Here is a 26,585-nt window from a genome sequence, read left to right as displayed (position 1 = left end):
AATCGTTTTCTACTTTAATTTCCCCTCTTTTACAAAATTATTCACTTTTATAGTAATTTTGAAGCTTTTTCGGATATAAAATGTATCTGTTAATAACAAAATTGGTGGCGCTATTTAATTACTGGAAATTACCCTTTCAAGCTTTTAATACAAATAATTCCTTTTATTGTTTGATAAAATATGTTTATAAAATGTCCTTGTTGCTTGTTTCACCTATTCCAACTGTTTTAATGGCGGTATTGATCATCTAACCCTTGCAAAAAAAGAAATATGATTTAGGATAAATAGCGCCATCTATAGTTTGCATTTAGTTAATAATGAAGCCAATTCTATATACATCAAACAGCCGTGATTAGAGTTCTGTATCTGTATAGAGAGCTGCAACCTTGCTTGGTGTTAATTGGTTCATAAGGTGTGTGTATTGATATAAAATTTTATCGGTTGAGCCCATATTTATTGGTCGAGCTATGAGTTTAAAAATATTGGATGAGACGTAGTCGAGTCCAATATTTTACAACTCATAGCGAGACCACAAATATTGGGCTTAAAGCATCCAATTTTATCATTATTATGTTTTGATTCCAATATTATCACAACTTGGATCCATCAAATTGTGGGATAGGCTTTTACGACGGGAATTCATAACAATTAGTAGGTTTTTAGCGGGTTCGCCGTTCTCTGTAGACAAGGGGCAGTCTTCATTGAACGGCTCTTTTCAGAGCCACCAAAACTTACAAAATCAGCAGATAGGCGAGATCTGCTAGTTTCTGTTGACAAGGGGCAGTCTTCAGCAAACGGCTCTTTTCAGAGTCATCAGTAGACAAGGGGTGGTCTACATGTCTCATTCTTAGGTACTTTGTCCTGAAGAAGTCAGAGCTACTCCTGACGAAAGCTTGACAGTTCTAAACTTGTCCGACGGCAAACCCGCTAAAAACCTACTAATTGGATCCATCAAAACATAATAATGGGTAAAAGTGGTCAGCAGATTTCTTTGTGATAATTCCATGTTACCTGATTACATTACAAGGGTGGGTGGTGTTGTAGGTGCACTTGGCTTCTCTAACCCTAATCCTAACTCTAACCCTAATCCAAACTCTAACCCTGCCGTGAATCTATTGTTAACCCTAAAACTCTAATCCTATTTACAAGTGGTAGGGAATTTCAATGAAAAATATGCAGTGATTTATAGTGTGCTATGCACAGGATTACACCCACAGGCCACATCACAGCAATACACATCATATGAACCATTTAACAACAATTACGGATTTGCACCTAAGAAGCGCACACCCTATATGTACCACAATAAACCATCGCAGCCATGATCAGCTCCCTAAATCCTCGTACGGACAGCTGAGACAATAATCAATTAGTTTGTGTCCAGTGGAATTTGAAGTTATCTCAGTAATTAATCGCAAGTAGAAACAGGGTCTGCACAGGGCTTGAACTCACACTGCCAAATGTGTGCATCCATATCAAAATGATGCACTTTCCTGCTGCTACATGCGTCTCTTTTTACATAATAGATAGGAATGAATACAAGACTCATCTCAAGTGGAGATTACTTCAAACCACCTCAAGTCACATTGTTTAGGAATGTTCGCCATATTCCTAATAACCTGTGTGACTTAGGTATAATTTGAAGTAAGCTCCACTTGAGATGAGTCTGGCATTTATTCCTAGCAATTATGTAAAAAGAGACACATGTAGCAGCCGACAAGTGCATCCTTTTGATATGGATGTACCCAAATGCCAATCTGAGTATAATGCCTTACCAATTGAGCCAACTTGACTGCTTGACTATACATGTAGTATACCACTAAAACATCACAATACAAAATATGGTATTATATATATTATAATTATACCACCCAAAGTTCACGCCACAGATCGATCATGCTACATGCATCATTGACATTCTGTGTAGCACATTAGACTCTTCCAGTTAAAATACATACCCCCTATGGAAAACGACCTTAATCTCCCACACAGGGGGTGTAGATTTCAAATGGAGTCACCCATTCAGGTAACCCCATTTGTAATTCATACTCCCTGTGTGTAAGATTAAGGTCATGTCTTCCACATTGGGTATGGATTTCAACTGGAATACCCCATTTATTTTATGTACCTGGGGATGTGTAATTGTACTATGCATTATCTTCAGCAATTTGTTTTTGTGTTAAAGAAACATATGACCATAAGTCTCTTCTTATTCAGACTTATTAGTGCCTGGCTTATCCCCGCTGTGCAACATTCATGATACTCATCAGCGACACTAAATAAATACACAACTTATGTGTTGATATATGTAACAGATACGGATGGTGACATTTATTGGCTTGTATGTGAACGCTGATATTTATACATTGTACTAGGTCTAAATATTTGGGCGTGGAGAGGTAGATACATTTAGCTGCTTTGTTATGTACTTTGAAAAGGTCAAAGTGTGTGTGATTCTGTACTTAGATTTTATGCAAACTTAAAATTGCAATTATGTTCACTTCAAAATGTCATATTATTGCTTGCAACCAAGATTGGCCCCCCAAAAAATAAATGAGTCGGTCTCCTGTGGTGCACATTCATTGTATACTGGCTTCAGTTTTTAGTGCATTACAAATTATTTCCCACTAAAATAAAAATGAGAAATAGTGAAACCTGGTCCGATTACGTGAAAATGCTATGCTTTTAGCCACCAACATATGGAGCAGTGTAGCACTAGCAGCGATATAGAATAAAAACTAGATAACTAAAGGACCAATCACAGGACGAGCTAGCTGTAGGAATGGCGACCATTATGCTAATTAGGAGATTGTTGTTTATGTCTGTGACATCATTTTTTTGCCAAAAATTTTTGTGCCGAAAAATGATGAACAATTTCAGTTTTCTTTCCAATACTGTTACATTGTGAAAAACCATATAGCTGTGGAGTTAGTCCAATATGTTAGGAAAATATTCAAACCGATGACCCCATGTTGACACTGGCTAAATAAGCTCTATTTTCACTCGTAAGGCTGACAGTCACTGTAGCAATTTCGGCATTTTATTTTTCACAGACAATTTGACCTTTTGAGGTCATTTAGTAGATATGTTTAACAGTCGTTTTGATTTTCGTAACAACAGTTCGCCCTTTGGAAAGTGAACTTTGACGTATGTGGTGCAAAACTTTCTTGCCACCAGTTGCCCAGTTTTTTTACGGTGCTTCCCGATTCTTCTTATCATGTGGTTGATCAGTGCATGTCGAGCGGTAATGAAACACGGCACCAGGGCATTCGCTTAACTGCCTTGAGCACTTGGGCTGTTGCCCTCTAACACTTGGGCAAATGTTTTCTGCACTCGCTTCATCTACACCTAAATATGGGGTCTTAATCTTTGCTGTGTTCAGACATGACATTCAGACACATTATTATGGAGGAGCAGGCCCGTAGCCAAGGGGCTTGCAGTTGGGGTGATGCCCCCTCCCCATGCACCCCCACCATTAAAAAAAATCAGTTGCAAAGGCTTACTATTGGCCAGAATGAAGATTTCTCTTGAAAAGGTCTGCATTTGGAAAATCGGCACCTCACCCACCCACCACCACATATTCAAGTCAGATGGGCACTCTGTCCTTTACCTGAGTTTGTTGTAGAATGCATTGCACAAGATAATACACTTCCAAGACAAACTGTTATACCAGTAACAAGACACTATAATGATGTAGCCAGACAGCAATGTCATGTTGGCACAACCTATATAACACTATGTCTATGTCATATCAGCTTGGGTAATAAGACATGTGAGCTATATAAGGGTAAAGGTTAAAGTTCATGTCTATGTTTACAGGCTAAGCTGGAGCACCTATCTCTCTTTTGAAGTGACTTGGTGTCTGACATCTTTATGTGTGATGTTGGGTTGGGGGGATGGGGGTCACCACTCCTCCTGGGCCCACACATCATGGGTCTGTGTACCTTCCCAGCATAAGCAGGTACCCACTTACACCTGGGTGAAGTGAAGTAAACAGAAAAGTGCTTTGCCCAAGGACACAACACGTTGGTCACACTGTGACTGGAACCTATGATGGGTTCTATCTATTACAGGCTTTGGTAAATATCACTTTTCCTATTTGAGCCACAGATATAGACAAATCATGAAGACATGATTTATAGTGAACTGCCTTATGCATTTTGCTTCAGTCTGAGCTTTCCCCAAAGCCACCAAAATCTCCAGCTTTACACTTATTCTCATGCAATTTGTCATGCTCTCTTGGGTATCAAAACAATTTGCCAATCCTCAGACACCCCCTTATGTTGCACAAATGTGGTGTGTGCAGTGTTTAAAGTTGTACCACTTGCACAAAAATCTTCTCAGAAAAAGTCGATCTTAGCCTTGCTCAAAGGCTGACATGAACCCAAGTGCAGAATGCACTCAACCAGTGATGTATTGGGGTTTGGGGATGGGGGGAGTGGCTTAAGTACCATTACCTGGAAAAACCATCCTTGAGTTTCCCCAATGACCTGCCCCCTTTATGTACCAACCATTCTTACCCTGCAATCAGTCAAATAACCAAAGAGATTAGACCAAAAGAGTACAGACTCCGCCATGTTTGCATGTCGCTCAAACAGGGCAAAATAGTGTACGACCGGATTATTTCACCATGCCCCAGGTAAACTTCAATTTAAAGTGTGTACTTGCTTACATTCTGTGTCATATGTATTGCGCCAATAATGCACGCTAAGTGTTTCATGCGCAAACCTATGTAACACCCAATCTGAAAGATGGAAAATGACTTTTAATTTCAAGGTACACTATTTTACTATTTTACTGTAAAGTGTACTGAGGCTTGTGGATCAACGTCTAGGCGTTGTGCCTGTGCGTAGCGCACTATATATCACTGCGCTTTTTTTTTTACCCTCCATGTGTGACAATTCAACATGTCGGATGTACCATAGCGTTAAGGGATCTGGAATGAGTGTTTTTAGCGTTTCGACAGTATTTTTGTGGGACATGAGAGCACATCAGACATCGAATTGCATTCTGAATACGAAGAATGTCTTTCTGATATCAAATAATTTTCATTTTTGAAATTCACAATATAATACAAATTTTATGACAAATTATTAAATTTGATATTTTTCACATTTTTGATATATAACAGTCCTCGAAGTAAATTTTATAAATCTAATGATATATTCTTCAAGTGTATGTAGCTGGGAGGAAAAGCCGACGACCAATTGAAAATTTTGACCTTTCATATGGATTTTTTTCCCAAAAAGACCTAATTTTTTTTGGTGTTTTGGGAAAAATATCCATATCTTTAATACGAAAGGTCAAAATTTTCAATTGATCATCGGCTTTTCATCCCACCTACATACACTTTAAGTATAAATCATCAGATGTATAAAGTTTACTTCGAGTACTGTTTTCAAAAATATCAATTTTTAATCATTTGCCATAAAATGTGTATTACATTGCAAATTTCAAAAAAATCAAAATTATTTGATATCAGAATGACATTCTTCGTATTCAGAATGCAATTCTATATGTCTGATGTGCTCTAATGTCCCACAATAAATACTGTCCAAACGTTCATACCCCATCCCTTATAACAGGGCAATTCTGTGGGGAACAGGGTCATCAGTCTGAAAGGCCAGTGTTTAGGGCATTTTATGTGAGGACTGGGATTATGGATGGCTAATGTTAAGGTTAGTGTTAGGGGTTAGGGTAAGCATTAGGATTAGAGTTATGGTTATGTTTTGTGTTAGAGTTAGGGCAACGTTTAGGGTTATGGTAAGGGATGATTTATATCTAAGCTATTGGGTTTTCTGACTATAATTTGTGGGTTCATCTCAAGTTTGGTAGTGATGTACGATGTACATATTTCATTCGCCGCAGTATCAAATCTCGCACATAAATTTAAATGCCCTGAGTGTACAGAGGGGCTTTGTCTGCACGCTTGCGTCGCAACCACAAAAAAGCATTGACATCACTACCGAACTTGAGGTAAACCATAGACTCTGAAGATTCAGAGTCTATGGGTAAACCAAATTATCAAACTACCGGCTTGTAACCATTCTGAGTTTCGGGTCTAATCTCTTGCAAACAACACATTTTTGCAATGTGTTGTGATATACATGTATTGTGCCATATACAAACGTGTTTTGTGGGTGGCAATTAGATAACACATCAAGTGTGATGATGTATAGCTGCATCTATCTTGTCTATTCTGAGTCAAGCTTTAACCTTTTTCTGCCCTATTATCCAGAGCAGACTACAGTCTGTTGCTCCAATCGTTCCAACAATGATATTTTGCTCAAAGCCATGAAAAAATGTGACAATTTTTGACTTCTAAGTATGTAATGGATGGAAGTACAAATTGTGGCCTAAAGTCTTATTCAGATTTCATTTGACAGCTTAACCATCGCGTATACGCGCGCGACGTCAAGCGTGTGCATTGGACCTTGTGCAAATAATACGCTTGGTCGGCTAGCAGCACGCTTAATTTGTAAAGGGAATCTGAATAAGACTTTAGTATTGGTTTACTGGTTTTGGATGCACCATGTTATATGCTGGCTGCACCTATATTTAGTCTATTCTGAGTAAAACCTTTATTCTGCCGTAATATACAGAGCAGACTACAGCCCGGGGGGTACTCGGTACAAATGACCATATGGGGATGTGCCGCAAACATGGGTAGTATTTTCAGCCTTCTGGTATATCAATGACCCCTTTTTCAAAGCCTATTTTGGTATATGAATGGGTCCTTTTTTCAAAATTTTCTCAATTTTCCCTTAATCTAGCCAAAATTTTCAAAATTTTCCCAAAAATTTGGGAAAATTTGTAAAAACTAAGACAATTTTGGGTAAATTCGGCCGAAAATGTTGACTTTTGGTATATCAATGGGTCTAAATTTCTTGAAAAATTGGTATATTTATGGGTCTACTTCCAAAATCTTAGCGGCACGTCCCTACCAAAACCAAACTTGAGTACCCCCCCCCCCCCCAGGACTACAGTACCTAAAACTATTTTTCTCAAAATTTATTGAAATATATGAAAATTGTTTGAAATCTAAGCATGGAATGGACTCAACTGAGTACAAATAGACCTGGTTTACTGGTTTTGGATGCACCGTGTTATTTGCTGTCCGCAATTGTATTTTGTCTATTCTGAGTGAAACCTTTTTTGCTGTAATCTTCAGAGCAGACAACAGTTCCAAAAAATATATATTTCACAAAATTTTGAAATCTAAGCATGGATTGGACTCAACTGAGTACAAATAGGCCTAGTATTGGTTTACTGGTTCTGGATGCACCAGGTTATTTGCTGTCCGCACTTGTATTTAGTCTATTCTGAGTGAAACCTTTCCTTTGCCGTAATATCCAGAGCAGACTGCAGTTCTAAAAATGATACTTTTCTCAAAATTTATTCAAATATATGACAATTGTTTGAAATCTAAGCATGGAATGGACTCGGCTGAGTACAAACATTGGTTGTACAGTTCTTGGGATGCAGCATGTCTACACTGGTATTTTGGGGAAATGTTCGTACTGCATGGTTGGCATGGCTATTGTATACCATGGTATAGCAGTACATAAGTTAACAGTGTTGGGTGGGGTCATACATGTATGGCATTTGATGGAAGACTTGGCTGGTTCTAGCTATAGCTCCTTCAAAAATATTTCGAACGGATTAATTAGTTTAGCAAAACTTTTGTCAAATTTGTATTTGTATTCTGGTTATGGAGCTATGGAGCAGTGTAATACACATATTCATGTATAATTCGCAAGTGTAACCTTGGAATCAACTGAAATTCTGACGAATGTCATAAAAAGAGGATGCTAGAATCACAAAATACTCCTTTAAAAATGTTCAAATCATAGCTACGAGTTCAGGAGCTTCGTTTTTCATTTTTGTAACTCTTCACAAGTAAAAATGAAGGTGCCATTTTCTACTCCATGTGGACTTAGAAATAAATTTACCAGAATCCTTCATTGTAGCACATGGATTATTTGTTTTTCATTTTATTTTTTGCTTCACATTTTGTTGTTTTCATCTGTTGCAATTTTGATTTCATTGTCATGTTTTTCACATCTGCTACACACATCATTTTCTAACTAAAATTTATTTTCCACCATTTTGTCACTATCATTGCACTCCAAAAAACAAAGCAATCTCTTTTACACACTTCTATCTCACAGAAACTGTCACAGTAGATTCTCAAGGTAACCCTACTCCATCGGTAGCAGAGACTGCCATCAAGCATCTCAGCGAGCAATCTCAGGAGAAGCCACAGCAACAAAGAACGCCCACAAAGAAAAGTACGCTAATTATACATGGGGTGTCTCAGGTAAGTGTGATAGAGGGCGATTTCATGTCACACAGAAAAGTATGCCTATTATATTTGGTCTTGTAGGATAAGTATTTAGTGGGGGCTTTTTCATTTTGGTGATATAATGCACCAGAGAAGCGTTTGTTTAGAAGTCATGCATCTCTTGTTGTGACTTTGCCGAAATCAAAATAAAAGTTATAAAAAGGTAGGATACTTAGTATAAATGACCATATGGGGACATGCTGCAAACCATGCTGGTTAACTTTTTGGTATATCAATGACCCCTTTTTCTATGCCAGGTTTGGTATATAGATCAGTTTCAAAATGTTCACAATTTTTTTAGGAAAATAGCCGTATAGGAAAAACATTGTTAAAACAAAGGCAATTTGGGTTAAATTTTTTGAATTTTGGTATATTGTTGGGTCCAAATTTCTTGAAAATTGGTATATTGATGGATCCACTTTCAATTTCTCAGCTCTACACCCCTACCTAAATCAAACTTGAGTATTGCCCCAGGCACCCCCTATCTAATATATGATCAACTGTGATACTGTGCATATATATATATATGTGCAAGTTTATTTATGTGCAAAGAACTAATATTTACCAACATCAAATGCTCTTGTGTAAGATTGAAAAATAAGTGGTACATGTATAATAATAATGAATGAATGATGTCAATCACCTATAACAAATAAAATATAATGTTCTAATGTTGAATATAGTAAGTTTCTTGTTGACTCGTCAATGTATTTTTGGTTTTTCTTTTCTTTTTATTCCATTCCTTTACTTGCAGACACCAACTCAAGATCTAAGTCTGGAGAGTCCAGACGAACCCGTACCTAGGGAGACCAATTTCAAACGAGGTAGGAGCAAGCAACCGACCATTGGGATCCACTCACTCATATCCCACTGACCAATCGGATTCATTTGCATATGTTCCCACAATCCTTTGCTATGTACTATTTAGTTTGAATGTCACCACTGCACATTGCATGATTATGTTTGTCACATCTTACTTTTACTTTTCTTTTCTTTTCTTTCCTTTTTTATTTTTTGATCATTATTTTATCAAAATTGAATTTTTTAAGAATAATATTTGGGAAATTATTTGTTCTTTCAGATGCATCACCGAGGGGTAGTAAGCGAAGATTCAATCCTTTCAAGAAGAAGGATAAAGAAGGGAAGGAAGGTAAAGAAACAAAGGAGGAGAAGAAAAAGAGCAAAGGAAAGGAAAAGAGGCGTATAAGCGATGCAAGTACCGAGTCGGGCGAGAGGAAATCAAGGAAAGATAAAGAATCCAAAGCAAACACTCTTGATGTGCCACCATCAGGGAAACGCAGCTCATCACTCAGTAGGGGTGAGTGTCATTTATAGAAGAGCCAGTACATTATGGCTAACCTATTTGTAACACAGCCAGAATCCTCTATTATGGGTTACACTAAGTGGGACCATGTGGTGCACATGGTATTAAAACATGGAATACTGACGCGAGACTACACGGTACAGTAGTACTAGAGTAGGACTACATGGTGCACAAGAAATTGGACTACAGACTGCACAAGAATTAGGTACCAGTTAATATGTTCACCCCTTTAAATCCTAAACAAACAAATATGTCAAAATTAAAACAAGCAGCCAGGACTTTAGCTCTGATTTAAGACCTTATTTGTTAAAATTGGTTGAGATTTGATGATCTAAAAGTAACTAAATCAAAAGTTGCACTGTTATGTTCTAAGCAATGGAAAGCATGGCGATGCGAAATGTATGTATTTTTAATGTGCTAATCAATGGAAGCATGGTGCTAGTTCTCTTGTTCGAGAACGCATTGTGTACAAATCAATAGGGCATGCAATGGGAGCAAACTGCAACTTTTGAATTTGCATCTTCCTTGGAATTTTGGATTATTGTGTCTTTATTTCTTCACCGATATCAATGTATAAGGTCTTAATTCCAAGCTATAAGATGCAGATATTCACTGCTGGTTCTAATTATGACATACCTTATTTCGTCAAATAAACGAATTCCCCAAGGGAGGGCGTTTATTCAAGGTCAATTTTAGAAGGATAATTCCTGTTAAAATCATTAGGTAAACTCACGCTAAAATGACGAACTATGAACTGGAAACACTGACTTCTGGTTCACTTCCGGGTTTCCAATCAAGATTTTCGCCAAAAAGTGACACTATTATCGACCATGTGGGCAACTTGGTAAGCTTACTAACCAAGATAGCATGGAAATATCGGCATTTTTTAAACATCTTGGTTGAAACAAGTGGTGGGGGCGTTTATTTGAGGGGGGCGACAATTTGACGAAATACGGTATCTGTCTTGGTTTAGGATATACAGAGGTAAAAAATAACTGGCACCTTATTTGTTTTGCGGTCAGTATATGCTCAATTTAGAGTGGGTGTATTAAGAGCAGAACCACTTATTGCAGTCACAGTGAACCACATGGTTGCCAGTTAGGATGTTGAGTAAACTTTGAGGAGGAGGATGGCTGTGTATAGATTGTTTCAATGTGCATAATGCTGGAATGTATTGGTTTGTTTCATTACATGGGAGAGTTTAACCCCATGAGAACTACCTGCTGATTGGTCAAAAAGAAGTTTTCATTATCAATTGGACCAATTAGCAACATTGTTAGAATAATTTCACCACGCAAAAAAATTGGGGTGAATTATTTTCAAAGCTGCAGTCTTATTGGTGATTAAAGTGAAGATATCATGTAATTGATCAATCAGAGGCAATGTTAGATCGGCAGGTAGTGCTCAGGGGGTTAACAATTGAAATGGTTTGCTTGACCCTTGCTTGTTAAATACTCAATGCACTTTTTCATTTCAAATAATTGATTATTTTCATGAATTATGTTTTTTTTTGTCTTTGCCAATAACCCATATTTTGAACATTTTTACTTGACAAATTTTTTGTTTGCGCATTACATTCATTTTGATCAGGAATGGAGATTTGAGTTCATATTAATACAGGGCAAGTTATGAGAAGGTCAAATTTATAATGATAATACTAGATTCAGTTATTTTCTACAAAGTGTTACGCAAACAGTGCTGTAAAATATGGACAACAAGAACTGAATTAGCCCCAAACATTGCGCTATTCCAATCGAAATCCAGACACACCTATGGAAGACTTGACCTTAATCTTCTACACAGGGGATGAGAATGGGGTTACATGAATGGGTGACCCCATTTGAAACCTATGTACAAGATTTAGGTCACATCTTTCGTAGGGGGTGTATGGATTCCAACTGAAATAATCCATTATGTAAAAGATGCTCATAAGAAAAAGCAGTCAAATTTAAAGATACCAACATCTCGGAAAGTACTTTTTTAAGTGTTTTTAGCAAAATAACAATACCAGCACTTATATAGCGCTATTACAAATTCAAAGAACGTGAACATAGCACTGTACACATAGAATATATCTAAGTATTGTTCACAGCTTGTACTGTCTGCACTTATCGTGGCATTATAATTATCGCCTAATCTTGTGTATGTACCCCTCCCTCTAGAATCGTCACCAAGTCGAGCCAAGAGGAAAGTGATGAATTTCCTACGACGTGATAAGGGGCGGGGTAGATCGCAGAGCGAAACTAGCGATGAGTTACTCAACGGCAACGCCGAATCACCTACTAGTACTAGTGCCAGTGTTAATGTCAATCTATCAGTACCAGGCCAGGGCAGGTCGGCCAGCACAGGTAATGTTGCCACATTGATTGAAAGGAAAGGTCCTAGATTTAGTGATTTAGATCATTATTAAGGGTGGTGCACTTCATGAACAGGATCTTTTTTGCACAATTGTTTGCAATTTTTTGAGGAATTTCAAGTTGATGTTGCAAGTGGTGTATATCTTGCATTCATCATCACCAACAGCAACAGACATATAATAACCACTGTACTTTCAGTAGCTACCAATTAAAGCACCAAAACAGGTGGAAGGTTTAGCCTGAATTCAGTTTTTTTGAAGGCAAAGATTTTGAACTTCGATTATTTTCAACCTGTTTGGGGACTTATCACCCAAAATATATGCTTTTTTTGTGGTATCTCTGATCAAATTAGTAAAATATCAAAATATTGTTGAAATTGATTCAAATATTTTTCAAGTTTCAATTAATTTCTTTGATACTAACATTAATCCTTTCCTTGTTATCACTAATTTTAATTAAACCTTTCCTACTTCCCACCCCCCTCCCATTCCTTGTCCAGTTCCTTTTCCTTCCATTCCCATAGGTACCCTGTATTACAAGTTGTGAAGTATATTTTGATAGTTGATGTAATAGGCTATTCTAGTTGAAATCCATATACGGCCATGGAAGACATGATCTTAATCTTCCACACAGGGATTGTGAATTTCAAATGGGGCTACCTGAATGGTAGACTCCTTTTGAAATCCACACCCCTGTGTGGAAGATTAAGATCACACCTTCTATTACATCAGGGGGTGTATGGGTTTCAACTTCAATAGCCTAATCCTTAAGTTATTGCTTCTGGGCCCTTTCACTGAGATTCTGATAGAAGATGCAGCTATTCAAGTTGAAATCCGTAAAGCTCCTATGGAAGACATGACCTTAATCTCATACACAGGGGGTGTTGATTTCAAATGGAGTCGCCTGTTTCGGTAACCCCATTAAAATTTCACATTCACTGTGTGGAAGATTAAGGTCATTTCTTCCATAGGAGTGTATAAACCACTTGACATGTAATGTCATTGCCCGGCAGTATGCATGCAAATTATGGTAATTTCCCTTGTTCTTTGCCCTGCAGTGTGTACGCATGGTAGTTTGCTGAGGGCACATGCATTTTAAATCGCCCACCATGTTTCATTGTGTACAAGAAAGTCATTGAACAGTGTAGCGGTTCATTCAAGCATATCGATAGACCAGTCCCACGCCTTGTTGATAAACAATGATATCAAGTGGTCTATACATGTAGATTTCAACTGGAATAGCCTAATATCAGACAGAGGTCTCTTATTAAGTGCAGGAAGCCTCTAAACTAACAGGTTTCATCAATTTTTGCCTGTTCCATTAAATGGAAACACGTTTATAGATAGAAACATAAATAGGGACCTAATCTAAGTGTTTAAAACTTTGTTTGCTTATTTGGTTGCGCTAGATTTTACCCATTTTTGGTACAATTTGGTCAATGTTTTCATTTCAATAATAGAAAGTGACAAAGACCTAATCGCAAGAAGACCGTAAGTCCACTTGGCCCCTCAACATGTATACACTAAAGTTACGTATAGTTTCTTAGGGTTTTATAATGTTTAATACATGTTCCAGGGTGAAAACATCATGAAAGATTGTGAAAGATTTGTTTTGGCCCCTGAACATGTATAAAACTACCAAACTATACAAAACTATACGCAACTTTAGTGTATACATGTTGAGGGGCCAAGTGGATTTGTGGTCTTCTTGCGCTCAGGTATCAGTTAGTTACAAAAGTGTAATTGTGTTGTTGCTTGATGAAGTAATCCAAAGTCAAGTGATAATGTGATGGGTGACGTAATGGTAGCAAGCTTGTACTTAATGGGCTATTCCAGTTGAAAGCCAGTTACCCCTGTGGAAGATTTTGGAGATATCTTCCACAGGGGAGTATGGATTTCAAATGGAATGAAAACATTAGGCAGCTCTTTGAATTTCATACATACACCCTCTGAGGATTCAACCTGAATCTTCCATAGAAGGAAAGTGAGTTTCAAATAGAGTTGGTTAATGTGCTAATTCCATTTGAAATTCATACTCCCCCTGTGGAAGATATTTCCAAAATCTTCCACAAAAGTAGTGTGGATTTCGACTGGAATAGCCCAATGTCAGTTGACCCCATTCAGGTATTGTGGACTATTTAGTGACCCCAAACCAAAACGTACATGTAGTAATGTGCAAAAGTTTTTGTCAATGGCAAGAGTCAAAATTTCTTTCAAATCGTGCCAATTTTTTGGCTTATTCTTAGAATGCAAAACAGATAACTTCTGAGGTAAATTGAACTGATTTTGACTCTTGCCTAGCATTTTGACCCTTTTCTTTTATTCTGTACTGTAAGTTCGTAACCTATGTAGTTTTAGTTAAGTCCCTGCTTTATACTAAGTATTAGAAGCATACATTTGGGGGGGGGGCCTTCAAAGTTTGTAGTAATTTCCTCAGGAATTGTTCAAAATCATTTTATAATTTAGTAGGATTTCACATATTTCTGCAAAACAGAAATAGTTCTACTTAAGTATTAGGATATGTGATATTTCACACCTTTTAGGGTGTTAAAAGAAGTTTTCATTATCGATTGGACCAATCAGCAACATTGATAGAATAATTTCACCACACAAAAAATTGGGGTGAATTATTTGCAAAGCTCCATTTTGATTGGTGATTAAAGTGAAGAAATCACGTAATTGACCAATCAGAGGCAATGTTAAATCGGCGGGTAGTTCTCAGGGGGTTAAGTAGGTTTTATTTTTACTTTAGAATATGGTCACTGTATTGTGACATTCATAATCATAAATGTACTAGCATTACAATAGAAATAACTAAATATTTATATACTCTAGAATTATGTTTTCTACTCTTGAATAATACAGAGCTAGAGATATACACAGTATGAGATCTTTAGTGTTAGGTCCCTGTGGTATGTACAGAGATTTTGAAATATTTACTGAAACTAGGGCTCAACCGATATGGCATTTGACTACCGATCCGATATCGATGTTGTAATATCCGATATCCGATCCGATCCGATATTGGTTTAAAAAAATAAAAAATTCTTTTTTGCCGACTTTGGAGAACCACTGGACCTATTCTGAAGTGCTATCATTCACAGTTAATTTGAAGAAAAAAAATTGAAAAAAGTAACGAAAAAATTAGTTTGTTATCCTTAATATGTAAACCATTAACTAATGTTTACCTCTTCATGTATCACATATTATAGATGTATTGGTTTTCCATGTATTATTATTCAAATTAACTGTGAATGATGCTAGCACTTCAAGGTCCAGTAGTTCTCCAAAGTTGGCAAAAACTTAGAAAAAAATTCAGAATAGGTCCAGTGGTTCTCTAAAGTCATAAGTCATCAAAACCTTTTCAAGAAAAAAATTCCAAAAAAATAAAATAAGTAATTTTTTTAAATTTTTTAAATATTTGTAACCGATATCCGATTCGATACCGAAAATATCGGGCCAATACGATAATCGGTTGAGCCCCTAACTGAAACGAAACTGCAGGGTGTCTCTGATAGAATGCATTGTGTGAAATTGTAATTTTTGAGCATTTTAATACCCGAACAAACCAAGACTGAATAAAATATGTAATTGCATAATACAGGTTTCATGTGCTGCTTGCATTTTGAAAATCGAAACCTTCCATTCTTAAAGAGGAGTATTCCGATATTCCATGTTCTATTTTCTATCTTAGATTGAGGCCTACCATTAAAACAATATGTTTCCAAATTTTGAGTTGTATTGCTCTAGCGGTTTTGATATGAGAAGTAAAACGTGTATAACAATGCCCCATATGATAGTACATACACTTCCGGTGTGCCTTACCACAAATCACTACATTTTTGTTCACACCATTTGAAAAAAATATCTTGGGCATTAAATTTCACTGGGATAATGAGAAAAATATGAGCTTTCTTCTGATACCAACATCTCGGGTCAGTGACCTTTAACATGTAATTCTTTTATGATAGTTCATATATCCTTTCCACAAATTCAGTACAGCAATTCGCTGTTGTAGTGCACGTTATGACCGTTGCTACAGTCAGTCTACTCAGAAGTACAAAGTACCGCCGCGGACGCACACATTGTGCCGACTTTAAAGGCACGCATACCTGCAGCAGAGATGCAGCACAACGCACTGTTAACGCGCTGTATAGGCGCACGTTGACACAAACTGTAGGTCAACTGGATCATGCTTTCTTTGTTACGAACCACTGATCGAAATGATCACAACACAAAGCCTATGGCAACAGGTGTATGAGCCCAGGCTTGGAGCAGTAACCAGTGGTTACTAACATGCACTACGACAGCGAATTAATGATCTGTACCTGACATATCAAGCACAGGATATTAGGCGTGAAGGGTTCAATCAGGGACTGCCTTTCGAGGTGAGCAACAGCAATCGCTCTCAACTACTCTCCTTAAATCTGATATAGGAGAGTGATTTACATTCCTTACATTCTATTGTAAATGCTCTAAACAGCTCTCAAATTAGTATAACTCAAGAACAGAGGGGTCAAAATTCAACAAATATAGCTGATTTATTATGCAATAACATGCACTAAAGTTTGTCCACTTTGAAGGTACGCACATTTTGCGTAAGGGTATCATGCTTTGTGTATTAAGATGCTCTTGCATTTGTGTGTGTCAAGCAGTGTGTTAATTCCTTTTGACACTACTGCGTAATTTTCTGTGTACTTTACTTCGTACTTCAAAGTGAGCAAACTGTATTTCGTTTTGCTTGGTTACGGCATTAAAACATCAAAGAATTAAATTGTCCAATGGTACAGTTCTTTCAGACACACCCTGTATCACTCTGCACATTATTTTCCTTTGAATGATAATTTTGCCTGGATTAAAACTAACTTGTGACCTATTTGGACCGAATATTAGTTTAGTTTTTAAAAGTTAAGGTATTTCTGAATTTCCAGTCCTTAATAAAAATCATGACTTTTATAGGATTTAAATTTAAGAGATAATGTGTTTGAAATAGTATCTGAACATATACACTCAAGCGGGCAATTGAATGAACACAAGTGTGCCATTTTAGATGTGCACATAATTGCACATGTCTGCTGCGTCATGTAACGTCGCTAAATAAGTGGTGGGAATGAGGGCACTGTGTTCATTCAACTGCTTATCAGAGTATAGCTCCCCCAAAGGAATTTCCTTTGTCTCTGAGAAAGAATAACAAAATGCATCCCAGATCAATTTCCCACTATTTCTGGAAACTTTTATAGGGTCATCCTTTTTTTTTACACAAAGCAACCATTTTAACCTTTGACCTCGCTAACTCCTCCCTCATTCCAGGTGACCTCCAATTGGCTCAGGGCACAATGGATGAAAGCCCACGCTTGTCTGGCGGCAGGCATCAAGCCCAAACCGACGCCAGGAAGTCACCGGCCAGCACAGTGACGCAAAGACCACTAGGTTCGGCCGTTTGACCGTGGTTTTGTTTTTCTCGGGGAAGCCATTTGGGATCATTAACAATAGGTATAGGGGTGACATTAACTACTGGATTCACACTATCGTGTCAAAAAAAAACACCAAAATGGCCGCTGTGTAGTTTTGTGTAACACATGCACACACTATAGTAAAGCAAAATTGTGCAATCGTGATCACCTGTGACAAAGTCACATCGTATATAGTATGCACCTTTTGTAGTCAATATTTGGATAGCTATACCCGTGTTATAATCATGATGGGGTTTTCATTGCTCCGTCATTGAAGGATTTGCAAGTGGTTCAAAAAAGGCAAGAAAGTTAACTAGCGATGAAAATTTCTTGAAACATATCCAGTAGTCACATTTTATGGAGTTACGACATAACAAGACCCAACTGGTCTCGTCTCTTGATCACGTATGAGTGATTCCAGATTTACTACTGGTATTTCTAGATTATGGAGTGTTTCTAGAAGTGTTCTGGAAAGTTGACTGTTTTTGTAGGAACAAAGTTTGTTCAGATTGAGTAGCATCCTGTATATAGAATCTTTCTTTCCTTTTATGGGCATGTGACTTCCAAATATGGAGGAGCAATGAATATCTCCCTCATCCAGTAGTAGTCACACCAAACCATCTCGGCGCATTTTTTCCACCAGCTTAAAAGCGTAGCATTCTTCCTTCAAAATGGCTGCCTCGCTCACACTTATTACCCCATTTTCTCCCCACCCAACATACCAAATTCAAATTAATCCCATCTATTTTACATCCCTTCATTTTCACAGATTTTAATTGCAGTTTGCTCTTGTTTTCTCATTTTAATCTGCATTTTTTGCGGTTTTCATTATTAACTTACGCTTACAATTTTACTGTTTGTTTCGTACATTTCTTGCATTTTTGTCAGTTTACATTATTGTTATTAAAAAGATTATGTTGGAATAAGGAAAGCTTTTGCATTTTTTGGAACTTTAGAAATTTACAATAATTATTCTCTTGGTGAGGCTGACATTATATGTCGTCGGCAGAGTGCAACACTATTGTAAGTGCAGTAGTATTATTGTCAATAGCTGCCTTTTGTAAAACACCTATTGTTTGTAGCACAATCCCCTCATCATGCCCATTATATAAAGTGTTGACGTTCTGTATACTTTCCTGATGGCCACTAAGCTAACCCAATATATCACCTTTACATGTAGTTGGGTGTTTTTTATAGTGTTATTGGTTAAAATTAAGGACATTTGTTGAAATGTTGCAAATGGCAGCTATTGCATTCTACTGCACTTATGATGGTGTTGCACTCTGCCAACGATATATAAAGGGAGAAAGCACAGACAAAACTGTGTGCAGGTGCAGTCTTGCTGCATTGGGCTATGCCAGTTGAAATCCATACCCCCTATGGAAGACATGACTTCAGGTAGTCCCATTTGAATTTCACACTCCCTGTGTGGGAGATTAAGGTCGAGTCTTCCATACGTATGGATTTCCCCTTTGTAGTAGAGCTTTAAGGCAAGTGCAGTAAGTGACACCAGAATGAAATTCATTATGTGCAGCTACAAATTAAGGGCAGTCCTTCACAGCACAGTTGTACTCACATGCAAGTTTAAAGATGCCATATGTAGCATATTTCTATATTGAGACCTATTTCCCCGTAACATTCTGGATAAACAGATATTTGCTAGAATTGATCCTTCTAGAGGAATACTGGAGAAATTGGAAATTGCTATTGATTTATGCACTGGTTTGTGTGACATTAGATTAGCAAATTCATAAAGCAAGATCTCAATAGAAATGTCAAAAATGATCTGGATGCTTAAAGAAACACGCTAATAGATACTGGTGTGAAATCACATTTTGATGTATCTAACTGCAATAGACAACAGATATGTATCCTAGTCCAGGCACATGTAGATGTGAAACAAGTTTTGTAGATTTACACAGAAATGCAAAAGATTTCTATGTTCTGGTATGCAAGCTCCCATTTTCAATGTTGAGCTCAGGTCTTTAGCAAGCTAGATGGGTGGGATGCCATTGTCATCTCATGTTTGAAGTACACTACAAGATAACTATTGGGGCCACCTGCACAGGTACACCATCACTAAGGTACCTCACTGGTACACACCGAGTACCTACACAGTGCACAGGCCCCACCAGCAGTGGTACTGCACTGGTACTACACCGGTACTCCCCTTAAGCTGGATTCAGTACCTGTGCAGGTGGCCCAATAGGAATCTTGTAGGGTAGTTTGTTATGTTTGTCTTATTTTATGATATCTAACTAATTTGTCACATACTTCAATCTTCAATATTTTCAACCTTGTTTTAACTCTTGTTGACTGTTAAGTTTATGTTTATTATATTCATATTAGTGTGTGTAGGAATGAGTAGTTTCTGTTGGTAATTTTAAAAATTCAGTATTGCCAACTAGGTTTTTGTTGTTGCTGAAATTGTAATTTTTTATACCATCAGACTCATTCATTATTCATGTATGAGCTTTTAACAAACTTGAACTTTCAAAAACATGAACATTTGCTGACAGCAAGTGTCATATTCACTCTATTAACTGCCAATGCTCCTATAAGCAACCACTGAGTGACTTTTCATATTGCAAAACAAATGATTGAACGCCCATTCAATTAATTCTATTAAACTTGCATTCCATGCACCACGAAATAATGCCAAGTTCTGGTGCCATTGATAGCAATATAGATCTTCCACAGGGGGTGTGGATTTTAAGCGGAATAGTTCAAGTAAGCATTCTCAGAATTAGACAAGTGTGTAGACCAAGATTATATGGTTTACAGAATAAAGCTGCATAATCCCTTAATAGAGTCTTGACAATAGGCTAAGTTTGTTCATGCTTGCATAGACTATTTCTTTGTAAAGGATTTCAGGAACTACAAAATTGTCTTGTGTAGATGATCAACATTTGCAACATTGCTGTTTGATGTAATTATACTAGAAATTTCAATTGGATGAACACAACTTTCAACAGCTATACTCGATCCAACCAAGATCGTATATCGCATATTGCAAACTACAACATGAACGCACAACCTTTGATGCGACAATTAAAATAATAACCATTCACAAGTGAGTTGGCATGGTTGAATTCACTACCGCGTTATGCACCCACAATCGCACATGCTGGCGTACATCACGCAGTGTACACAAACAATTGTTACGCTATGACAAGCTGTGTTCATTCAAATGAAATTTATAGTATAGTGTATCAATGTTTATTGTGTTTTTGCAAAATTATGTGTAACTGTTGTTTTGTCCTTTATAACATTGTTTATACACTTTGCATTCCCATTTTGTTAAGAATCAATTGAAATCGGGCATGTTTAGAAGCTTATGCTTTTATGTTAAATTAGTCCGGTGGTGGCCGCATTGCATTCTCTAAATTCAGTAAATTTTCATCGTCAACCGTGTAATTGAATGGGATTATTTTGAAATTTTAAAACGCTTGAAATGTCACAAACAAATAGGCCTATGTTGATAAATAATATAAATACAAGCTAAAACCGTTGGGGTTCGATAATGAACCCCACAAAACTAACCGACTATATTGGAAAATGCCATACGGCCGGGCGGTTTCACAAGTTGCCAGCTCGATCATGTCATCCGCCGCCTGAATTAGTATTCAATTAAATTCGCCTTACATCATGCAGTTAAATTCATCATTCAAATTCATTCGTAGTACACAGTAAGAGTGAATAATGTTGATTGGAGTGAGGCCCTTTTTCAGGATTTTCTTGTTCACAAAATAATGTACGGAAATTTCCATCATTTTCATTATATTACAAATTTAATTTTTCCAAACCAGTTTTTATCAGATATCAATGGATCGGAAGACATCAGAAATTAGCATGTTTATGAATGGATCAGAAGAGTTTGGAATTGATTGGAAATTATGTCATAATGAAATTGATGAAAATTTCCGTACATTATTTTGTGAGCAAGAATGTACTGAAAAAGGGACTCATCCCAACCCACATTCTGCACTGTTACACACATAAAAATACAAATATGTGAAGGAAAACCGGTTCAGCCAGACAGGAGGGCTAGGTACAACAACCGGTTCAAATCTCCGCAGGCATATTACACAACACATTGCAACAAACATTTAATATAAAAATACATCAAAAGCTATTATTTTCAGAAAAAATATTGCATAAAAAAGGTTTTTAGGGGGCCCACCCCAAAACAATTGCACTACAAAAATTATTATCTTCTAATATAGACAGATATCTTGAGGCAGTGAACTATATAATTGTGTGTGTGTTTTTTGTAATCTCCAGCAGTGCTTATTGAAAGCATTTTTACAATTTATGCTGGGATTTCTCTTATTTAGAATTTATCTATATTCTCTGCTTGCAATAATTGCATACTGCTGAAGACATACTTTTGCAAATTTTAATTGGTTTGTTTGAAGTGTTGCATGGTTTTATCTCCAAATGCTCATGTTATTGACAACATTTAATCATATCTAACCATTATATTCTCTCCTAAATTCCATTTTTTAAATCAATTTCCATATAATACATGCTTTAATAACGTGATAATATCCAAATAATTATGTCGATTTATTTGTCTCAATTTTACAGCTAAGCCAGACACAAAGAGGTGAGGTCAACAAACTTTGTGAGAAGTGGAGGGTGCTGCACTTAGAAGAGGAATCTCATTCGGTATCCATTCAAGAAGTTGCAGCGTGGCATGGAAGAGCTATCCTTCTGCAGAAATCATGGACGACAACTCAAAAAAGATGACGCCCTCGATGTCAGAATCATGGATGAACATTTACGAGAGTTCTTTATTAGTTGTTTATTTTTTGTTCAGAAAAAGAGTAGTTTGACTGTAAAAAAAATAACCAAAAAGACTCAGTTGATGATTTTTAGCCTTTTTCCCTAAAGATTCAATAATGTAATGCAACGAGTTTATATGAAATAAGCCATATATTGAAAGACCCAATTACTGAGGCGCTGGAACACAAAGTGTACAATGATTATTGGGTACTTACAATGTATAGCACACAATTATTGAATTGAATAATTCATATTTAAATCCCAACTCAGGCATAATACAATGGTAATTTATGAAGTTTTATCAAGTAGTACAAAATGAATGTGCCTGTAAATTGTGCAAGTGCCGTATGACCCAGGTTCATGATGTAAAGTAGTGGATGTGGCAAGCTGGCAGTGAGTTTATTCCTTTTGTGGGCATGCAATCTGGAACCTGTGGTGTGTAGGCAGATGTTAAGAAGCAACACCAGTGGACTCGACTCGGGATAAAGTGTGGTGGTCTTTTAAGGTTCACTGAACTCCGAACACAATCCTTACACATTGTAGCCTCGCATTTTACAGTGCTTATGAGGACATGGACTTGTTCAACTGATCTACCATTGCAGCAACATGCAGAGCACCTCGGCAACAATCTTAAACCAAAATTCACCGCATATCATAGTAGTTGTGTTGGGAATGAGCCAGTTTTGTAATGTTACTTCCCTCCAGGAAATTTTGCCTATAGACGAATCCAAGTAGCCAAGTCATGGTCAGGATTTGGTCGGACATCTTTGGGTAGCCGCTAGCACCAACCTGGTGTTTTGAGCGTCCAATTGTGCAAATAAAAGCCGCCTAACACCTAGAGAAGATGCAAGGACGAGGAGGGTTAATAGAATAATAGCTAATAATATATATAATGGAGATAATTCCGCAGGTAATCCCGTCGCATCTATTCATATACATAGTCCTTTTGTTCGCATGTACATCAATGCATAGATACCGCGTATAGTTAATCCGGTTATTATGTCACTTCAACAACGAATAGACCATGCTGTGTGTTTTGTCGAAGGGAACTGTATTGTGTTATTCTTTTGTCTACCTGTGTTTTCGCGGAAGGTGTAAAACGGGTGATGGAATGCAGTTTAAAATTTCCGCCAAGGCCGAATCATTTCACATTTTGAGTGCATTGTAGCCGACGGCTACCCAACTAAAGGCTGCTAGTCAGGTGTAGGAATGCGTGTATTTGGATTCGTCTATATTGTGGCACTACTATAGCCTCCTTATCCGGCTTAAGCAAATCCTAAACCTGTTAGTTTAGTCCTACTTTACTTTAGCATGTACAACACAAGAGCTTTTAAAACTGGCTCTCTGCTTGTAAAAGGTTGCCGACCCCTCACTTAAAGGATTGCATCAGCTATATGGGTTGTGCCAGTTAAAATCCACACACCCCTTATGGAAGACATGAACTTAATCTTTCACACAGGGAGTGTGAATTTCAAATGGAGTCAACCACAAAATGCTAAGAAGGTACAACTGTTTTTAGATGAGGAGCTGTTGAATGCTGTAGGAGAGTTGTTTGTAATGGCCATGTTGATCCTAGACAGTGACCTAAAAGTGATGACAAAAGAAATGCTGATCCAGTGGCTGTTCACTAGCTTGATGCTTGCGCATCACAATTCACACCCTGTGTTAATGTGTACCACAATGTGCACCACAATAGTGCATTTGTTTGTATGTTTGTGTGTGAGTAGGCATATTTTGAAATTATGAAAAGATCATAATTGTGTATTTTAAGTCCAGTTATATCACCTTTAGGCTATTCTAGTTGATATCCATACACCCCCTATGCAAGTCATGCCCTCCTTGTCCACACAGGGGTGTAGATATAAAATGGAGTCAACCCATTTGGGTAAACTAGAGTCCGAAGTTTACCGTTTTCTAAAATCCTTTTTCTGTGTTGTAATCCGTGTTGTAAAATTTGTAAATCCATGTTTTATGAATAATGCTTAAAATGTATAAACAATGATTATGAATATAAAATTAAACTTGTTAAAACTATTCAACTGGACTCGTGGTTTTGAGAGGCAACAGTTTCACACCTTATCCTAAGTGCATCTTCAGGCCGTCTGTTGGTCTGTCGGCAATTGGTCACTGACCAGTGGCGAGATGGTGTTGCCAGAGGTCTTAGATTTAGATTATCTTGATTTAGATTATGAATGATTATGAATGATATTAATGTCACAAGAAAGTGTTCAATATCGCGATCAATATGCTCTCATTGGAATATTCTCACGATAATAGGCCGACTGTTATGATGTTTTGATGAATAGGGGGTTCATGCCTTGACAATATAGCTTTATTTCGGTATCATTAAACAGTATTTTTATCATAAAAATTGACACACACAACTCAAAATTGTTTTTAACATTTATTTCTCTTATCTTGTAACAATTTTCGTCACGTCATACAAAAAAGTCATTTTCCTTGTTGTACCTCTGATTCCGTGATTTTTTCCCATTTTCTGTAAAACGGAAAACTTCGGACTCTAGGGTAAATAACCCATTTGAAATTTGTACTCCCTATGTAGAAGATTAAGGTCATGTCTTCCGTAGGTGTATGAATATCATCTGGAAGAGCCCATTAATGGTATCCAATGCTTATGCATGAATGTAGTATGATCTAAGAATTGACGTTAGCTTCAAGCCTCAGCCACGTGTAAAGCCAGTGAATAACTGAATGTGTTATTTTGTTTTGTATACCATGTGATCAAAATGCCACCTAAAATGATCACAATAAGCCTTGTGTAAACTTTAAATGCCAGTGGAGAACTTGTATAATTTTGCTTTGTATGCCATATGGTTATTGGTATATATTTTGCTTTCATTTCTTTTTATTTATTTATTCATATCATATTTCTGTCCATATTTACTTAGGCTAACACTTATTATTTGTTAAATTTTTGAAGTGGGGTATTTATTAACAATTTTTATATGATTATAATTAATGCTAATATGTAATAATACAACACAATATCAAAAAAATTGCCAATTTATCTGTCCCACAAAATCAAAATGTTATTAACTCTCTCTTTCATGTAGTAAATAAGGAGCTCATTAAATTTTGAAAGAATGGAGCTACTCTATTAGTGACAAAGTGGAAAAAAGTGTAGAATTAATGTTCAAAAGGGCTTATTTCAGAAGTTTATAGTAACTTTGTGTAAACATTGATTCAGTGGTTTTTTTCCAAGATTAGATTTAAGCTACATTTAACTTGCACCTTCTTCTATGTTCCTCGGGCAACTTATAAAAGTTTTAAACTGGCAACTTTCTGTTGCCTACTTAAATAGTTTTAGACTCAATTGCTATTTTTACCCTACTTATTTACTAAAGGAAATCACCAAAGATCAAACTTGCCTTAATGTATTAAACACCGTTTTGCATCAAAGCTAAATATTGTTTTGTATATTGTGTAAACTGTGAAGACTATTTTGCATAAAGATAACATATGGATTGATGAAGTGATGGGAAATGGGATTCATCGTCTTATGTCAAGCTTCTCTCCCTAATAGGCTCCCCCTTAAGCATTTCCCTGATATTAACATGTTACCTGGTACCATCCAATATTGCATATAAAAGTTAAACAACTGTCCAGTAAACCATCTTTTCATTTCTGTTCTGACATATTGATGAATTTATGACTGCGGCTTAGCGATCGCAAGCTCACGTAAGTGAACATTTTTGTTGTGAGAATAGTCATAAATTCATGAATACATCTTTTCATTATTAATTCTGCCCTTATTATGGATGGGGCAGTGAATCATTTGCTTGAAATTTTCAGTCCTTTGTTGCTGGAAACATTACGTAAATTTATAAATCACACCTATCGCAAAATATTGAATGCTAAGTCTCAAGTATAGTTTTTTTGCCACTCACTCATCGGGCTAGTAAGTCATAAAATTTATCAGTCAGAACAAAATGTTACATGTCCATTAATTTGGAACAGACAGTTTAGTGCAAACACGTAGTGAATTGATTTAAACGAATAGAATGCATATCATGTCAGAGAATGAACATATCATGGGACAGAATGTGAGCAAGCAAACCTGGCACTAGCTGGGCTATTGATGGGCGTTAGGTGAGTTGGGCTATCGATTTTAAAACTCTACTCCCCAAGACGCAATTAGTGAGAGTAGGAACCAAGGCTCTGGTACCAGGGATGCTTTTCTGCAATGTGATTTAGGTGTAGTTCTTTGTGTGACCCATGCAGTATAGTAAGCTTACTGTAAGCTTAAAGGCTTGATAGTATTATTTGCTACAGTTTTGTTTTACACGCATGCGCAAATTG

At 36.9% G+C, this 26,585-nt stretch overlaps 1 protein-coding gene across 1 annotated transcript in view; it reads left to right on the top strand.

Annotated features, from left to right (window-relative positions):
• The window catches only part of LOC140169186 (uncharacterized), a 144,915-nt gene extending 118,801 nt beyond the window's left edge, over positions 1-26,114 (top strand). Inside the window, exons 14-19 of the mRNA XM_072192444.1 lie at positions 8,172-8,320; positions 9,099-9,168; positions 9,426-9,662; positions 11,831-12,016; positions 17,335-17,454; positions 22,068-26,114. Of these exons, the coding sequence (XP_072048545.1) occupies positions 8,172-8,320; positions 9,099-9,168; positions 9,426-9,662; positions 11,831-12,016; positions 17,335-17,454; positions 22,068-22,090 (785 nt within the window). The 3' untranslated portion in view covers positions 22,091-26,114. The remainder of the gene's footprint in view (positions 1-8,171; positions 8,321-9,098; positions 9,169-9,425; positions 9,663-11,830; positions 12,017-17,334; positions 17,455-22,067) is intronic.
• The last annotated feature ends 471 nt before the right edge of the window (positions 26,115-26,585 follow it).

The sequence above is a fragment of the Amphiura filiformis genome, chromosome 14 (genome assembly GCF_039555335.1).
Source record: "Amphiura filiformis chromosome 14, Afil_fr2py, whole genome shotgun sequence".
Classification (NCBI taxonomy): Eukaryota; Metazoa; Echinodermata; class Ophiuroidea; order Amphilepidida; family Amphiuridae; genus Amphiura; species Amphiura filiformis.
Note: the sequence above shows the minus strand (reverse complement) of the source record. Positions and strands in the feature narration are given on the sequence as shown.